This window comes from Bufo bufo, chromosome 6 (assembly GCF_905171765.1).
Source record: "Bufo bufo chromosome 6, aBufBuf1.1, whole genome shotgun sequence".
NCBI classification, from domain to species: domain Eukaryota; kingdom Metazoa; phylum Chordata; class Amphibia; order Anura; family Bufonidae; genus Bufo; species Bufo bufo.
The window spans coordinates 294,348,825-294,365,676 of record NC_053394.1 but is presented as its reverse complement, the minus strand read 5'-3'; the positions used below and the strand labels follow the sequence as shown (position 1 = coordinate 294,365,676).

General features: G+C 43.8%; 1 protein-coding gene across 1 annotated transcript in view; it reads right to left on the bottom strand.

The window, feature by feature from the left end:
* Positions 1-2,309: 2,309 nt before the first annotated feature.
* P3H4 (prolyl 3-hydroxylase family member 4 (inactive)) overlaps positions 2,310-16,852 on the bottom strand; it is a 28,002-nt gene continuing 13,459 nt past the window's right edge. The window contains exons 5-7 of the mRNA XM_040438833.1: positions 14,719-14,864; positions 11,686-11,772; positions 2,310-2,926 (exon numbers count right to left, since the gene is read on the bottom strand). Coding sequence (XP_040294767.1) covers positions 2,783-2,926; positions 11,686-11,772; positions 14,719-14,864 — 377 coding nt within the window. The 3' untranslated portion in view covers positions 2,310-2,782. The remainder of the gene's footprint in view (positions 2,927-11,685; positions 11,773-14,718; positions 14,865-16,852) is intronic.

The following is a 16,852-nucleotide window of genomic DNA, read 5'->3' as shown; positions in this document are numbered from 1 at the left end:
GGATGCATTGTGGATGCGTTCAGTGAAAACTGCGCGATTTCGCAAACAAAGCCATTCAGTTTTGTTTGCAATGGCGTTCAGTTGATCAGTTTTTATCGCGCGGGTGCAATGCGATTTACTGCGTTTTGCACACGCGGAATAAAAAACTGAATGTTTACAAACATCATCTCTTAGCAACCATCCGTGAAAGTCACATCGAATCAGCACTTGCTTGCGGATGCAATTTTCACGCATCCCCAGCATTGCGTGAAAAATCGCAGAAATTAGAACATGCTGCGATTTTTCAGGCAACGCAAAAGTGATGCGTGAAAACCACCGCTCATGTACACAGACCTATTTAAATGAATGGGTCCGTATTCCGTGCGGGCGCAATGCGTTCGCATTACGCATTGCACCCACGCGGAACTCTCGGTCATGTGAAAGGGGCCTAACCGTTTCACTACCACAACAGAATAGCCATGCATGTATATGCGCTGCACAGTGATGTATACTGAGGTACACTCTCCCTGCAGGGCGGGAAATAGCTGACATCTACCATGCTTCGTGACAAATTAATTCAGATTGAATCAAATTTTTGGGAGAAATTTGGCAAAACGTCTGAATCAAATTTTTTAAAACTTTGCTCATCTCTAATTCTGGGGTTCTGCAGGAGCAGAGGTGTGTATTATGAAGTTCTGCAGCAGCTGAGGTATATATTATGAGGATCAGCAGCTGAGGTGTGTATTATGGGGCTTTGCAGCAGCTGAGGTGTGTATTATGGCGCTTTGCAGCAGCTGAGGTGTGTATTATGATGCTCTGCAGCAGCTCAGATGTGTATCATGAGGTTCTGCAGCAGCTGAGGTGTGTATTATGATGCTCTGCGGGAGCTGAGGTGTGTATTATGAGGTTTTGCAGCAGCTTAGATGTATATCATGAGGTTCTGCAGCTGCTGAGGTGTGTATCATGAGGTTCTGCAGCAGGTGAGGTGTGTATTATGAGGTTCTGCAGCATAGACGTGTGTATTATGAGGTTCTGCAGCATAGACGTGTGCATTATGAGGTTCTGCAGCAGCTGAGGTGTGTACTATGATCTGCAGCAGCTGAGGTATGTATTAGGAGGTTCTGTAGCAGCTAAGGGTCCATTCACATGTCCGCAATTTCGTTCCGCATTTTGCGGAACGGAATTGCGGACCCATTCAATTGCGGACAGGAATAGGCATTTTCTATTAAGTGCCAGCAAAATGCGGAACGCACATCGCTGATGTCCGTGTTTTGCGGATCCGCAGGGGGGGGGGGATGGTACACTATATAATAAGCAGCAACTGGCAAAGTCCATGCAGAAAGGATTGTATACTATAGAAAAGGCAGAGGGCATGATTTATCAGGTAAGGCTTGGTGCATACTTGCCATCAGATTCTGTTCCAGTGTAGTGAGGGGAGGAAGTGGCAGGGGCTAGGAGTAAGTAGTGGGAGGGTACAGGGCATGGGGGCCCAATTCAGATTCTTGCTTTGAGGCCCAATGATTTTTATGCATGCCTCTGATACACGGTAAAGCCTCCTGCACACAAACGTATGTGTTCTGTTCCGTGCATTGGATACCGCAATTTGGACGTTTGCCAGATTGTAACGTTAGTGCGGCCTCCGGGTCGGATCCAGACCCATTCAACTTTAAATGGGTTCATGATCCGCCCGTTCTGCAAAAAGATAGAGCAAGTTCTATCTTTTTGCAGAACAGAAGTACGGAACGGAACCCCACAGAAGCACTCCGTAGGGCTTCCGTAGGGTTCTGTTCCGTGCTTCCGTTCCGCATTTCCGGACCCATTCAAGTGAATGGCTCCGCATCCGTGATGCTGAATGCATACGGAACAGTGTCAGTTTATTGCGGATCCGCAATACGGAAACGGAACAGATACGTTCGTGTGCAGGAGGCCTAATAAAGAGGATTGCCATACAGATGTAAAACAGCTAAGATTTTGCTACATTTGCATCTGGTCTAGACAATACTACTTGCATCAGCAGCACCCTGTTTGCTACAATGTATCAGTCTGAAGTCCAGGTTGTTTATGGCAACAGAAAAGCAATTGCAGCAAAACCTCAGCTGTTAAAAAAAAAAAAGGGTTCAGATTCTGGATGTTCAAACAGCACGGAGAGATCTTGAAAATGGTGAGGAATTTTTTACATTAGAAATCTGGTGACCATTATACAACGACTAAGCCTTATTTACAGAAAGTTGGAGGACCCCTTTAAATACTGAGACAAGTGAGGGTATAGGTGGCGTTCACAGGAATCCATCCCACTGCATATATCAGGGGGAAATAAAGCACAAAACCAGTCGCATTCCAGTTGCTTCATGTTTTTTTCCATATCAATTTAACACATTTTCTCCTTTTATTTTTACACAATACTGTTGGGTGTGTCCATATCTTGCATTATGCCAAAATGCCGGCATGAGCCCCCAGGGCCTGGGTATGATGAATATAATGTTGTCTTCAGATTAGTCTGACTCATACAACAATGACAGGTATGGAATCTTCTTACAATCTGGCAAACGTCCAAAATTGCATTCATGGGGTCCATCAATGAACTGTGTATGAGATACATGGCTGCTCTCTTCTAGAAATAGTGCCTCTGTTGCCCATAGGCTGTGCCAGGTACTGCAGTTCAGACCCATTCTAGTCAATACAGTTGAACTACAATACCAGACATGGCCTATGGATGAAAGTGGTGCTTTCTGGAAGAGAGCAGCCACGTTTTTCTAACCATCTACGAGCCATCTCATGACTCAGTGTTGATCTTCATCTACATTCACTCTGATTTGTCTGCCACCTCCCCTTTAGACTTGGGTTGTGTCCACCATTCGGCATATATTCCTTCTTCATAATCACCATCCCCTTCGAATTCTGCATCAGATGGAGGTGGCTCTATGTCTTGCAATGTTCCAATTTCAATCTACAATGAAATATGGAGAGAGTCAGCAATGCAGCATTTTAAGGAGAGGCCAACTAGGCAACTGCCCATGGCCTCTGCAGACATGAAACTCATTAGCAAACTAAAACTCAGTATTACCTAGCAGAGTATGTCGGTATGCATGAGATCTGGTGCTGATGAGCTCCATGACTAGTGGATGAGGTCCTTTCCCATATCTCACCCTGACTCATCATTATAAATACTGTTACTATGTCAGCAGATGGCTCACTGCTAGATCAGGACAAGAAGCAACGAACAAAGTCCTGTCCATAAAGGCAGGTTTGTTATCTTCTCAGATAATGGAAGACTCGGGGCAGAGTATTATCTGTCCTGTAGATACTGTTCCTTTTAGCGCCGTTATTCATTTTTACATCTTTCTGTAATTCTATAAACTCAACCCCTGCATATTTCTGAGGATCATCATAGTGAGTCATAGTCTACATACTTATACACAGTCCTAGTCTACATACTTTATGTAGACACTTTTTATTAAAGAAGCACTCCCACAAAAATGTATTCTCTGGCCTGGTAGAAAGGTTCATGATTTAAATTGTACTGAAGGTAACCTTCATACCGGTGGCTGGAGCTCTTCTGGTCCTCATCTGTGTCATGTGACCGACACTCTGACTCTCCCACGTTTTGTGGGAGTGCTTCTTTAAAATGTCTACCTTCCCATAAGATATTTGCACAGAACATTTTAGCAGCATGTGACGGAGCAGGAGGAGCTGAGCAGATTAATAGATATATAGTTTTATGGGAAAAGACCCAGTAAAACTTGTCATTTATTGATGTAAATCTCTGCTCCTTCTAGGCTTAGGAGTCCAGTAGGTGGTCTTATCAGTGATTGACAGCCTTCCGAGCTGGCTGTCAATCATGAAAAGAATGACCCACTGGACTTCTAAACCTAGAAAAAACTGATCAGTGAGTGACAAATTATACTGAATCTTTTCCGATGTATCAATCAGTGCTCAGCTCCTTCTGCTTGCTTACTTGATGCATGCAAAATATCAGTGGGTCAGGTTTCCTTGAAAGGTTACCTGTGAACAGAGGAGAAGGTTGAAGCTCTTGCGTTCCTATGCAAAACTTCTTGCATGTCAGTGATCTATCAACACCTCCACCAAGAGAAAATTCTAAAGGTGTAGCAGTCGTGGTCTGGTTCTTGCCCAGTGGCTGGTCATCCATATCTTTTCAGGCTCAATTTTCTTTTTCACAAATGGAATTTGGCCTGTAGCAACCAGTCAGATCACTCCTTAAAGGGAGTCTTTCACGCAGATTCACCCTATTAACCTAATAACAGTGTTATGTCCACGGCATCCCCCTTATTAAAACTGTGCTTACCGTTAGTTCCTTGCTAGCATCGTTGTGCAGAAAAACACTTTTAATTCAAATGCAAATGAGGCTGTGAAGGTGCTCAGGGGCGGCGTTACAACAGCCGGTGCCCAGGCCCCTGGGTCATTTTCATACGAAGCCACTCCCCCTACGCCGTTTCTGCCCACCCTTAGTCTCTGCTCTAACCTCCCTCCTCCCGTCCGTAATCCCGCGCATGCGCAGATGAACGAGCACAGTCGGGCTGGGGCATCGCAGTTTACCGTGCGTTATCACGTTCATCGGCGCATGCGCGGGATTACGGACGGGAGGAGGGAGGTTAGAGCAGAGACTAAGGGCGGGCAGACGCGGCTGAGGGGGGAGTGGCTTCGTATGAAAAGGACCCAGGGGCCTCGGCACCGGCCGTTGTAAGGGTGAATCTGCGTGAAAGACTCCCTTTAAAGGGTTTGCCCCATGAAAAATATTCTACATTTTTCAAACTAGCACATGGATCTGAATACTTTCATAACTTCATATAATTAAACAAAATAGTATAGCCACTGAGCTATTCAATAAAATCTATCTGTACAGCACCACCTGCTGCTTGGTCTTTTGATTATTTCTCCATCCACCTCCATCCTCCTCACTGATGTGGTCACACATGCTCAGTTTAAACCTTCAACTGTCACCAGCCATATATTCTGTTAGAAGTCATGTACTATATGATGTCAGATTTAAATTTTTTACATCAATCATGGCATAGCCCCTTTAAAGTCAGCCCCTATCCATATGCCCTGTTACGGGATATAGACATCAACTTCATGAGCCACAATGGAGAACCAGACCCATCCATACATTACATGGTTGTCTATTTGAATGGTGAGCATGTAAATGCTACCATGAGTGTGAAGATCCAACCAGCAGATCACTTGGGGTTAGAGAAGCTGAAGCCCTGACATTTAGCTAGGGTGGGTTTTTCCTGGAGTGCAAAATTGATTAATCGGCAATCTAAATAGTTGCTATGTACAATGGCCCAGAATCCTGCCTAATTTGTATACACAGGAAATTTTAAATTTGCCAAATTTATCATAGTGAAGGGTGGTAGATGATAAATCTGGCTCATCTGTAGTCTAATTTGTACCACCTATTTACGCAGAAAATTTATCCATGTGCCCAGAAAATGTGCCCCAATTCTGTCCACCAAAAACATTAAACCAATTCTAAGTTGGTCAAATTTTCCCCTCTTGGATTTCAGCTTCATCAATGTATCTAAAAGATAGACAAAAGCTGGCCGTGTCAACATTCTAGTTTAAAACCAGAAAATGTTGAGAAAGTCATTCCTTTTGGTATTTTCAGTAATAAAAATGTGTCTAAAATGAGGTGCATCAAGATGTTGGCACAAACGAAACCAAGAAAGTGGTGCACTTATCATAGTAAGTGGCCTAGTTGCTAAGGGCCTTGCTTTAAATCCTGTATGTACCTTACTATATCCTAGTCCAGCAAGTAGAGATACAGTCTAAATCAGGGTTAATAAACTCAGTATCACCAGAGATAGTCAGAATAATGAACACTCCTGGGGGATGTGTGTCCCTACTTACGATTAGCGTCCCAGCTCCTCCAGGGGCCCGCTACCGTATGTGCCCCATGTCTCCCTTTTAAATACACTCCTAATAGTCAGGGTTCCCGCCCACAGACAATACGTCCGCGTCGCCTACCAATTGTTGTCACTTCCGGTCTATAAAATGAGTCATTTCCGGCCGATGGAATGCAGTGGACCGCAGATGCAATTCCGGTCACGTGATTCCGGACAGTGAATCGCAATGGACCGCAGGTACAGATATAGTGAAAAAAACGCTGTCTGGAACATCGAGATACCGATTGACACCTAGACTACCCTTATCTTACTAGAGCATATACATAACAGCCACAAAAACCGCATGGAGAGCACTAGGGCAATAAATGGATGTCACTGTCAAAGATGACCAATCTCGATGGTATAAGGTAAAGGGAAGGAACTCAGTACAGTTAGGAGGTACAGTGATTAGTGGAACCATAGTCTAGTACTGTCAATGGGCACCCTCCTTAGATTGTAGAGGGTGTCACACCTAGCTATGAGACGGTCAGATTCATTGATCAAGATAATGTTCAAGTTTAAGATGCTTCCCGCATCTGGCCAGTAAAGGGATACTGAATCTTACAGTGGGCCCAGCCATATCAGACAGAAACAGCCAGGACAGGGCACCGGCTACCTTAATGGTAACAGTCAGAGAAAACAAGAGAAGGTCAATCTCTCATTAATCCCGCGGGAGGTTCAAGGATCCTCCTTCTCACCTCTCTCACTGTTTTACCTATATAGTCCATTGGACACGTACACTGGCAGATATAAATTGCCCCTTTACTCCTGCAGTTTATGAAATCCCTGACCTGAAAAGTCTGTTTAGTCACAGAGCACGTGATAACCTTAGATGTCAAAATAAATTCACACGCCTTACAAGAGCCACATCTAAAAACGCCTATAGGTTTCCGATCCAGCCATGTGCCAGTTTTTGCTGGGGGTGTAAAAAGGGTGTGTACAAGGTGATCTTTAATACTTTTACCACGCCGATACGTGACGGCGGGGTGCTCAGTGACAACATCCGATAGATCAGAGTCCATCTGCAAAATAGGCCAATATTTCTTCAAAACACTCATAACCTCTTGGTTGGCCACATCAAAGGTGGAGATAATCCGCAGTGGTTGATGTCTCTCAAGGGCTCTCTGTCTGAAGACCAAAAGGTCAGCCCGATTCTTTCCCTGGGCATGTGTGAAGGCCTCCTTCAAAACCGTCTGCGGATATCCCCTGGCCCTCAACCTGTCCTGTAATCCTCTTGCTTCACTGAAGAAGTACTCGCCCTCAGAGCAGTTCCTCCTAACTCAGAGATATTGGCCCCTGGGTATACCCAGTTTCAGGGAGACAGGGTGGTGGCTATTCCAGTGGAGCAAGGAATTAGTGGCTGTGGCTTTCCTGTGTATGTTCGTATCAAGCCTATCACCCTCCTTGGTCACCCGAACATCTAAAAAGGTGATTGTGTTAAGGTTCAGTTGAAAGGTAAATCGGAGGCCAATTTCGTTTTTATTAAGGTTAGCGACAAACCTTTTGAAATCCCCCGATCCACCTTTCCACACCACAAAGATGTCGTCAATGTAGCGTGTCCAAAATAAAATGTTGTCGGCCCACCAGACCGTTTGGTCAGGGAACACACATGTATCTTCCCACCAGCCCAGGAGGAGATTGGCATAGGTCGGGGCACAGGGACTACCCATTGCTGTCCCCCTGAGCTGGTGGTAGAAACGTGCATTAAACAAAAAAAGTTATGAGTAAGCGTAAATTCCAACAACTGTAAGGTAAAGATGTTGTGTAAACCACAGTGTGTGCCACAATTGGGCGACCCCCGAGTGGTGTTGTACCTTTATGTATCTTAGGCAATCTGTAGAAAGTCTCTATATACAGGTTTACAGGGAGGAGAAACTCAAATTCAGATGGACTAATGACCTTGTTGTTAAGACCCCCCAATAATAACCGTTTTAGGTCCTCCAGAAAGGATGGAGTAGGGTTTGTAGATAATATCCTATATCCATCCCTATCTTTCAAAAGGTCAAGGCACATGTGTAGATAGATATCCTGGTCAAGAATGACCAGATTGCCGCCTTTATCGGACGGTTTGATGATAATGGAGTCATCTTTCTCTAGTGACCTCAATGCCTGCATTTCAGCAAGAGAAAGATTGAAGGTCCTAGGATCGACTTTACCCATTCGATCAAGGTCAGTGACGACCATCTGGAGGGAGATGTCCACATACTCGTAGTTAGAGGGTAGTGGCATTCTTTTTCTTTTAGGTTTTAATGCAGTGAAAGGACCCTTGCCTGGATCACGTGCACTCTCCTCACCTAGTTCAGTAAGGATCTGGAGGTCCATGAAGTCCCCCTCATCCAGCCCGAGGCTTTCACATGTCTGTCTGTTCGAGTTCTTAAAGAATTAGTGCCATTTAAGTTTCCTGCAGAAGAGATGGAGGTCCTTAGTCCATGTGAAGAGACTAAAGTTCGTGGTAGGTACGAACGGGAGTGCCCTCTTAAGAACCCCCATCTCCACCGCACTAAGAGACCTAGAGGTCAAGTTGATGATCTGAAGATCATTTATTGCCCCTTGTCTGTCCTGCCCCGGTCCCGTAGCTGATAAGGGATCTGGCTCTTCTCTAAAAAAGAGGGCTGTTGTAGAGGCGGGACGCTGTTGGAGGCAAAGGAAGGAGACAAAGAAGAGGAGGCATTTGGATAGCCAGTCCCGATTGCCAACCCCCTTCTTCCCCCTCGTCTCCTAGGCCCAAACGAACCCCTATAGGATGGGCCCCCGTATGGCCTAGGGTATGAATCTGTGTCCGAGGAGTCAACGTCTGACGTCGAGATCTTAGATCCAGCTACAGGTTCTTGATGTTGTATAAACGCTCTGTTTTCTTTAAGCTCACTAAGGTCACGGACAAATTGCCTGCGTTTCCGTTCCTTGATCAGGCTCTGAAATTTCTCAACGGAGGTCTCTAATGACGCCTCACGTCTAGCAAAGTCCGGATCGTCCTTATGTTTAAGAGCTACAACTATCTGTTCCTGTAGTTTGGTGGAGGTCAATTCAAACTGTTGTTTTTCTTCCTCCAACAGCATACCCATCAAGGTCAGAGAGCTGCGGGTAAGCTCATCCTCCCACCTGGTTAGCAATGTAGGTGAGGAGATCCTATCCGCAGGTCTCACCCGCAGACGAAGTCCCTTAGGGACTATCCTGTGTTTTAAATAGCTTTCAAAGGACCTAACCTCCCACCAAGATTTGATGTTGTCCTTATAACAATTATAGAGGTCACTGAAAACTTGTTTACACGTGGTCGTGAGGCCTAGTCCCGGAATATCTCTATCTGAAAAAACATCTTTGGCTTCATTTATCAAGGCCTCTGTAAATATGGTCCCTGAAAGGAAACTGGCCATTCCAGCAATAACTAAATCCTAGTCCACACCTTTGATGTGGCCAACCAAGAGGTTATGAGTGTTTTGAAGAAATATTGGCCTATTTTCCAGATGGACTCTGATCTATCGGATGTTGTCACTGAGCACCCCGCCATCACGTATCGGCGTGGTAAAAGTATTAAAGATCGCCTTGTACACTTTACACCCCCAGCCAAAACTGGCACATGGCTGGATCGGAAACCTATAGATGTTTTTAGATGTGGCTCTTGTAAGGCGTGTGAATTTATTTCAACATCTAAGGTTATCACGTGCTCTGTGACTAAACAGACTTTTCAGGTCAGGGATTTCATCAACTGCAGGAGTAAAGGGGCAATTTATATCTGCCAGTGTACGTGTCCAATGGACTATATAAGTAAAACAGTGAGAGAGGTGAGAAGGAGGATCCTTGAACATGTTAATGACATAGTGAAGAAGAATGCAACACCGGTGGCACTGCATGTTAATGATCATCATGGGCGAGACCCGAGATGTTTAAGATTCTCGGTTCTTGAACTGGTACCTCCATCTCCCTGAGGAGTTGACGGGGACAGGAATATCCTTCAGAAGGAATGTGAATGGATACACCGGTTCCGGTCCCAGTCCCCCCGCGGGATTAATGAGAGATTGACCTTCTCTTGTTTTCTCTGACTGTTACCATTAAGGTAGCCGGTGCCCTGTCCTGGCTGTCTCTGTCTGATATGGCTGGGCCCACTGTAAAATTCAGTATCCCTTTACTGGCCAGATGCGGGAAGCATCTTAAACTTGAACATTATCTTGATCAATGAATCTGACCGTCTCATAGCTAGGTGTGACACCCTCTACAATCTAAGGAGGGTGCCCATTGACAGTACTAGACTATGGTTCCACTAATCACTGTACCTCCTAACTGTACTGAGTTCCTTCCCTTTACCTTATACCATCGAGATTGGTCATCTTTGACAGTGACATCCATTTATTGCCCTAGGGCTCTCCATCCGGTTTTTGTGGCTGTTATGTATATGTTCTAGTAAGATAAGGGTAGTCTAGGTGTCAATCAGTATCTCGATGTTCCAGACAGCGTTTTTTTCACTATATCTGTACCTGCAGTCCATTGTGCTTCACTGTCCGGAATCACGTGACCGGAATTGCATCTGCGGTCCACTGCGTTCCATGTACCGGAAACATGTGACCGGAAATGCGCATACGTACCTAGGACGAGTCTGCGTTCCATCGGCCGGAAATGACTCATTTCATAGACCGGAAGTGACGACAATTGGTAGGCGACGCGGACGTATTGTCTGTGAACGGGAACCCTGACTATTAGGAGTGTATTTAAAAGGGGGACATGGGGCACATACGGTAGCGGGCCTCTGGAGGAGCTGGGACGCTCTATCTTAGAGATGGACGATTAATCGTAAGTAGGGACACACATCCCCCAGGAGTGTTCATTATTCTGACTATCTCTGGTGATACTGAGTTTATATTTTTTATGACTTAGGACATCTAAGTGTGTCGATGCCATCTTGCTACTCATTGGACTTTTCTGATGTTTGTGGAGACTGTCAGTTTCGGTTTCTAATATTGGTGGTCACTGGTGGAGGTGAAATTTTGGAACCTGCTGTGTTCTATACCATATTATGATGTTTTTCTCCTCCACAGATGCCTCTATGGAATTGTAACCTCATGGGATATCAACTTCTTTATGCTATGGTCTGCATTATGTCCAAATGAGATTGATCTCCTCCTGCTATTATCTAATGGCCCCCTCATTATCAATATTAATGTATAACGGACACTAATATATCATTATTGGTGGTCCGCACCCAAATTGCGGATATCACTATATCAATATTGGTATCAGATATCTATGATATCAATTGAGTTTACCTACCCCCTGATGATCCCACATAGTGGGGGAAATGCGTTGGGGTATTTTTTTTACGTCTATCTACTTATAGGGTGAAATTTACAACATATACCTTGATGCACTGTGTACCTTGACTGTCATAACACAGTACTAGGGCTGTATACAGAGTCCATCAATTTACCCTATCTTTATAGGGGAGAGTATATGTATAGTATTTCTTTTTTCATTTCCACTTACAGGCACCTATTCAACCCCTACCACTGTGTTAGGGCTGTTGTAGGATCTTTTTAGTCCAGGTTCGAGGACAGGGAGTCCCCACCATCAGGGGTCATCCCTGGGCTGAGCACTAGACTAGGGCGAGACTATAAGGACAGTTCTCCCCACCCTTCAGGATATCTTTATAGCTGCCTGCTGTGGAACTATCTGAGTTTATTCTCAGTGATTTTTGTTCAGTGATTGTGATCCGCGTTATTTTAAGGATATTCAATTAAAGTTTATTAATTTTAAGGGTTACACTAATTGCTGGAGCTGGATGTACCTTACTACCCTAATCATAAATAATTTTTACCTCATCATCATCTCTGTGAAGGAAATCCTGGGCATACTGTAACAGGTCCTTATGCCGGGTCGTCTGGTTATGGTACCTCAGGGCTTCCTGTCATTGTCCCCATAGGATGAAAGAAAGTCATATGAGTTTATATACCGTACAGTTCCCTTAAAGGGGCATTCCAGTAACAAATGATTCCATTACTATTGGCAAGGTGATAACTGTTAGATTGGTGGAGACGTGACCACTCGTATCCCCTCTGATCACGTGAATTGGGGTCCCGTATTCCCAGTTTGCATGGAGTGACGGTTTAGCACGAGCACTGATTCGCCATTCAAACTGTATAGGACTGCTGAGGACTGTACTCAGCTATCGCCAGCAGCTGTCATAATGTAGGGGGAATGGAGGAACACCAGAATGACCACAGAAGGTAAATTACCCGAAACTATGCCTCACGGCTAGGGAAAGGAAAAAGGTCACCACGTAGGAAACCCTAAACCTAGCCCTGGCTCCTGTCAGTATGAATAGACCCTGAAGGTGGGAATATTCATACACCGTAAACCTAGGCCCTGGAAACCCTGAAAATCCCTAGGTGTAGTGACAGGGTCTGAGACCACTGGTGCCTTTCCAGATGAACGAACCTGCGTCTCCCTGAAGCCTAGGAAACAATGAACAAAAGGGGACAACAAAATACAAAGGGAAGTACACTTTTCTTCCGTAGAAAATGGATGAGCAGGAACTCAGAAGAGGACAACACACCAGCTCTTCCAACTCCAGGCAGATAATATCAACCGCATGGTAAGAAGTGTGGGTCCAGACTAAATAGAGGAGCAGTAATGACCACAAGCTACACCTGAGATGAGAGGTGTGGTCATTACCAACAACCACACTGCAATGTGAAAACCGAGAGGCTGTCAGATAACCTCACGTGATGCAAGTCAGATCTTCTAACCTCTGTCACAGGAGGGATCGTAACAGCAGCCATGTGGCGATGAATGGAGCATCAGCGCTCATGCTTGACTGCCGTTCCATTCACATGAAGGAAGACAGGACCCCATTCTCGTGATCGATGGGGGTTACAATGGTCAGACTCCCACAAATCTGACAGTTATCCCTTAGCTTATTTCAAAGCGGCTCTGTCACCAGGATCAACCCTATACAAAGAGGCATATAGCCTGGTAGGGTTGATGAAGCTGATTAAAAGGATACCTTTCTTTCATCTGTAGGAACATGCATTCTTGAGAAATTAGAACTTGTATTGATATGCAAATGAGCTATTGGACCCCCAGGAGGCGGGCTTATGTGATTTGAGCACTGCTCCAGCGACGCCTTTGGTGTTACATACTGAAGCCGCTTTCCTTCAAAACATGCCCCCCCCCCAGATTGACAGCACTAGACCAGATGCGCATGCATGATGCTACTGTACATTGTGATATCATTGCGATCCTAATGCATCTACTGTACTGTGATCCTTCTCTGCCCCTGTCTCTTCCCCCTAAGCCCCCACTGCCACCAATGAGAACATAATTTAAAACACTTTACCACAGTACAGTAGATGCATTAGGATCGCAATGCATGATGTTGCTATTGCACACTGCCACCAGTGATATCATAATGTACAGTAGCAACATCATGCCTGTGCCTTTGGTCTAGCGCTGTCAATCTGGAATGAGGAGGGTGTGTTTTGAAAGAAAGGGGCGTCAGTATGGAGCACCAGGGAGGTCACTGGAGTGGTGCTCAAACTGCATAAACCCACCTCCTGGTGCTTCAATAGCTCATTTTCATATTACTAAAACCTCAAATTTCTCAAGAATGCATGTTCCTACAGAAAAAAAAGGTATCCTTTTAATCAGCTTCATCAAACCTACCAGGCTATATGCCTGGTTGTATAGGGTTGATTCTGGTGACAGAGCCGCTTTAACTGAAATGTTCATTTAGTCTGGCATGACCCCACTAACAAATACATTCCACGCCCAATATTTGCAGCTGCAACCAGTCCCTGCCCTCAGCGATCTTGTGCTGTATAGTGCTGAGGCCAATGACTGGCATCACATGGGCATAAGGACATGCCACTATTGCAGCTAAAAAGAGGCAGCTAAGTAGGAACAAGTGCTGGCGCTGGAACCGCTACAGCAATTAAACAGGTAAGTAATGCTGTTTTTTTTTTCATCATATTTCCCCCTCATTGGGCAGTTTTTTGCCCAACTCAGACAACCCCTTTAATAGTCCCATCAGTGTTACCTCAAAAATAATTGTTTCAGCAAAGTACCCGCTCACAAACCATCACAATGCATAGTATTTACAGTAAATTTGGACAGCCCGGTGGCTCAGTGGTTAGCACTGGGGTCCTAAGTTTGAATCCAACCAAGGACAACATCTGCATGGAGTTTGTATGTTCTCCCTGTGTTTGCGTGGGTTTCCTCCGGGTTCTCCGGTTTCCTCCCACACTCCAAAGACCTTAGATTGTGAGCCCTATTGGGGACAGTTGGATGCTAATGTCTGTAAAGTGCTGCGGAATATAGTAGCGCTATATAAGTGTATAAAATAAATAGGTACAAAACTATTTATATATTAATACAGAGGGTCAAATTCTCTGCTTCCCATTACAGCTGTAGAATTGCATTACAAAATTCACCACTAGAGGGAGCTCAAATACATGCTGCATACAATTGCCATTGAAAACAATGGGAGAAATATCAATACATATTCAAGCTCCCTCTAGTGTTGGATGCAGGCAACATTTGGGGGAAAGTAAGGTTGCTTCATTTTTTTTTCTTTGCCACATTTCCAGACCCAGTACTTTTTTCTATTTTTCTGTTGATATAGCCCAGTAATTTAGTTTTTAATTTGCGGAATGAATTGTATTTTGGGGATTCATATAATGTATGCTATACATAATAAAATAAAATCTTTTGAGGTGGGTGAAAAATACAGAAAATCTGCTATTGTTTTGCATTTACAGCTTTTACGAAATACCTTTACCTTTATTCAGTACGATCAAGGTGATACCAAATGTATATAATTATTATTATTTTTTTAAGTAGTTAATGCTACCTCTCTAGGGTTGAAATCCATGTCTTCAAGGTTCCACTTCTCCTTGTAAAACTTGTAGTATGCCAAATTTTGCTGCATCACAGTATCAGTAGGGTCAAAGAGCATATAGCTGGACACACACTGAACCGCGTTCTTAACATCATTAACTGAAACATAAATGTTACATGAGGAGGTTTTTTTAATATACAATTAGGTTCATATATATTTGGACACTGACACAATATTTATTTTTTTACCCGTTTACTAAAACATATTCAAGTTATAATAATTTAATGGACATGGACATCAAGTCCAGACTTTTAGCTTTCATTTGAGGGTATCCACAATAAAATTGGATGAAGGGTTTAAAAGTTTCAGCTCCTTTACATGTGGCACCCTGTTTTTAACCCCTTAAGGACCGGGCTCATTTTCACCTTAAGGACCAGGCTCATTTTCACCTTAAGGACCAGGCCATTTTTTGCAAATCTGACCAGTGTCACTTTAAGTGCTCATAACTTTAAAACGCTTTGACTTACCCAGGCCGTTCTGAGATTGTTTTTTCGTCACATATTGTACTTCATGACACTGCTAAAATTGGGTCAAAAAAGTTAATTTTTTTGCATAAAAAAATACAATTTTTACCGTAAATTTTGAAAAATTAGCAAATTTCAAATTTTCAGTTTCTCTACCTCTGTAATACATAGTAATACCCCCAAAAATTGTGATGACTTTACATTCCCCATATGTCTACTTCATGCTTGAATTGTTTTGGGAATGATATTTTATTTTTTGGGGATGTTATAAGGCTTAGAAGTTTAGAAGCAAATCTTGAAATTTTTCAGAAATTTACAAAAACTCAATTTTTAGCGACCAGTTCAGGTCTGAAGTCACTTTGCGAGGCTTACATAATAGAAACCACCCAAAAATGACCCCATCTAAGAAACTACACCCCTCAAGGTATTCAAAACTGATTTTGCATACATTGTTAACCCTTTAGGTGTTGCACAAGAGTTATTGGCAAATGGGGAGGAAATTTGAGAATTTCATATTTTTGTCAAATTTTTCATTTTAACCCATTTTTTCCACTAACAAACCAAGGGTTAACAGCCAAACAAGACTGTATCTTTATTGCCCTGACTCTGCCGTTTACAGAAACACCCAATATGTGGCCGTAAACTACTGTACGGCCACACAGCGGGGCGTAGAGTGAAAGGTGCACCATATGGTTTTTGGAAGGCTGATTTTTATGGACTGGTTTTTTGACACCATGTCCCATTTGAAGCCCCCTGATGCACCCCAAGAGGAGAAACTCCCTAAAAGTGACCCCATCTAAGAAACTACACTCCTCAAGGTATTCAAAACTGATTTTACATACGTCGTTAACCCTTTAGGTGTTGCACAAGAGTTATTGGCAAATGGGGATGAAATTTGAGAATTTCATTTTTTTGCCTAATTTTCAATTTTAACCCATTTTTTCCACTAACAAAGCAAGGGTTAACAGCCAAACAAGATTGTATCTTTATTGCCCTGACTCTGCCGTTTACAGAAACACCCCATATGTGGCCGTAAACTACTGTACGGCCACACAGCGGGGCGTAGAGTGAAAGGTGCACCATATGGTTTTTGGAAGGCTGATTTTTATGGACTGGTTTTTTGACACCATGTCCCATTTGAAGCCCCCTGATGCACCCCAAGAGGAGAAACTCCCTAAAAGTGACCCCATCTAAGAAACTACACCCCTCAAGGTATTCAAAACTGATTTTACATACGTCGTTAACCCTTTAGGTGTTGCACAAGAGTTATTGGCAAATGGGGATGAAATTTGAGAATTTCATTTTTTTGCCTAATTTTCAATTTTAACCCATTTTTTCCACTAACAAAGCAAGGGTTAACAGCCAAACAAGATTGTATCTTTATTGCCCTGACTCTGCCGTTTACAGAAACACCCCATATGTGGCCGTAAACTACTGTACGGGCACACAGTAGGGCGTAGAGTGAAAGGTGCGCGGTTTGGTTTTTGGAAGCCAGATTTTGCTGGACTGGTTTTTTGACACCATGTCCCATTTGAAGCCCCCCTGATGCACCCCTAGAGTAGAAACTCCATAAAAGTGACCCCATCTAAGAAACTACACCCCTCAAGCTATTCAAAACTGAT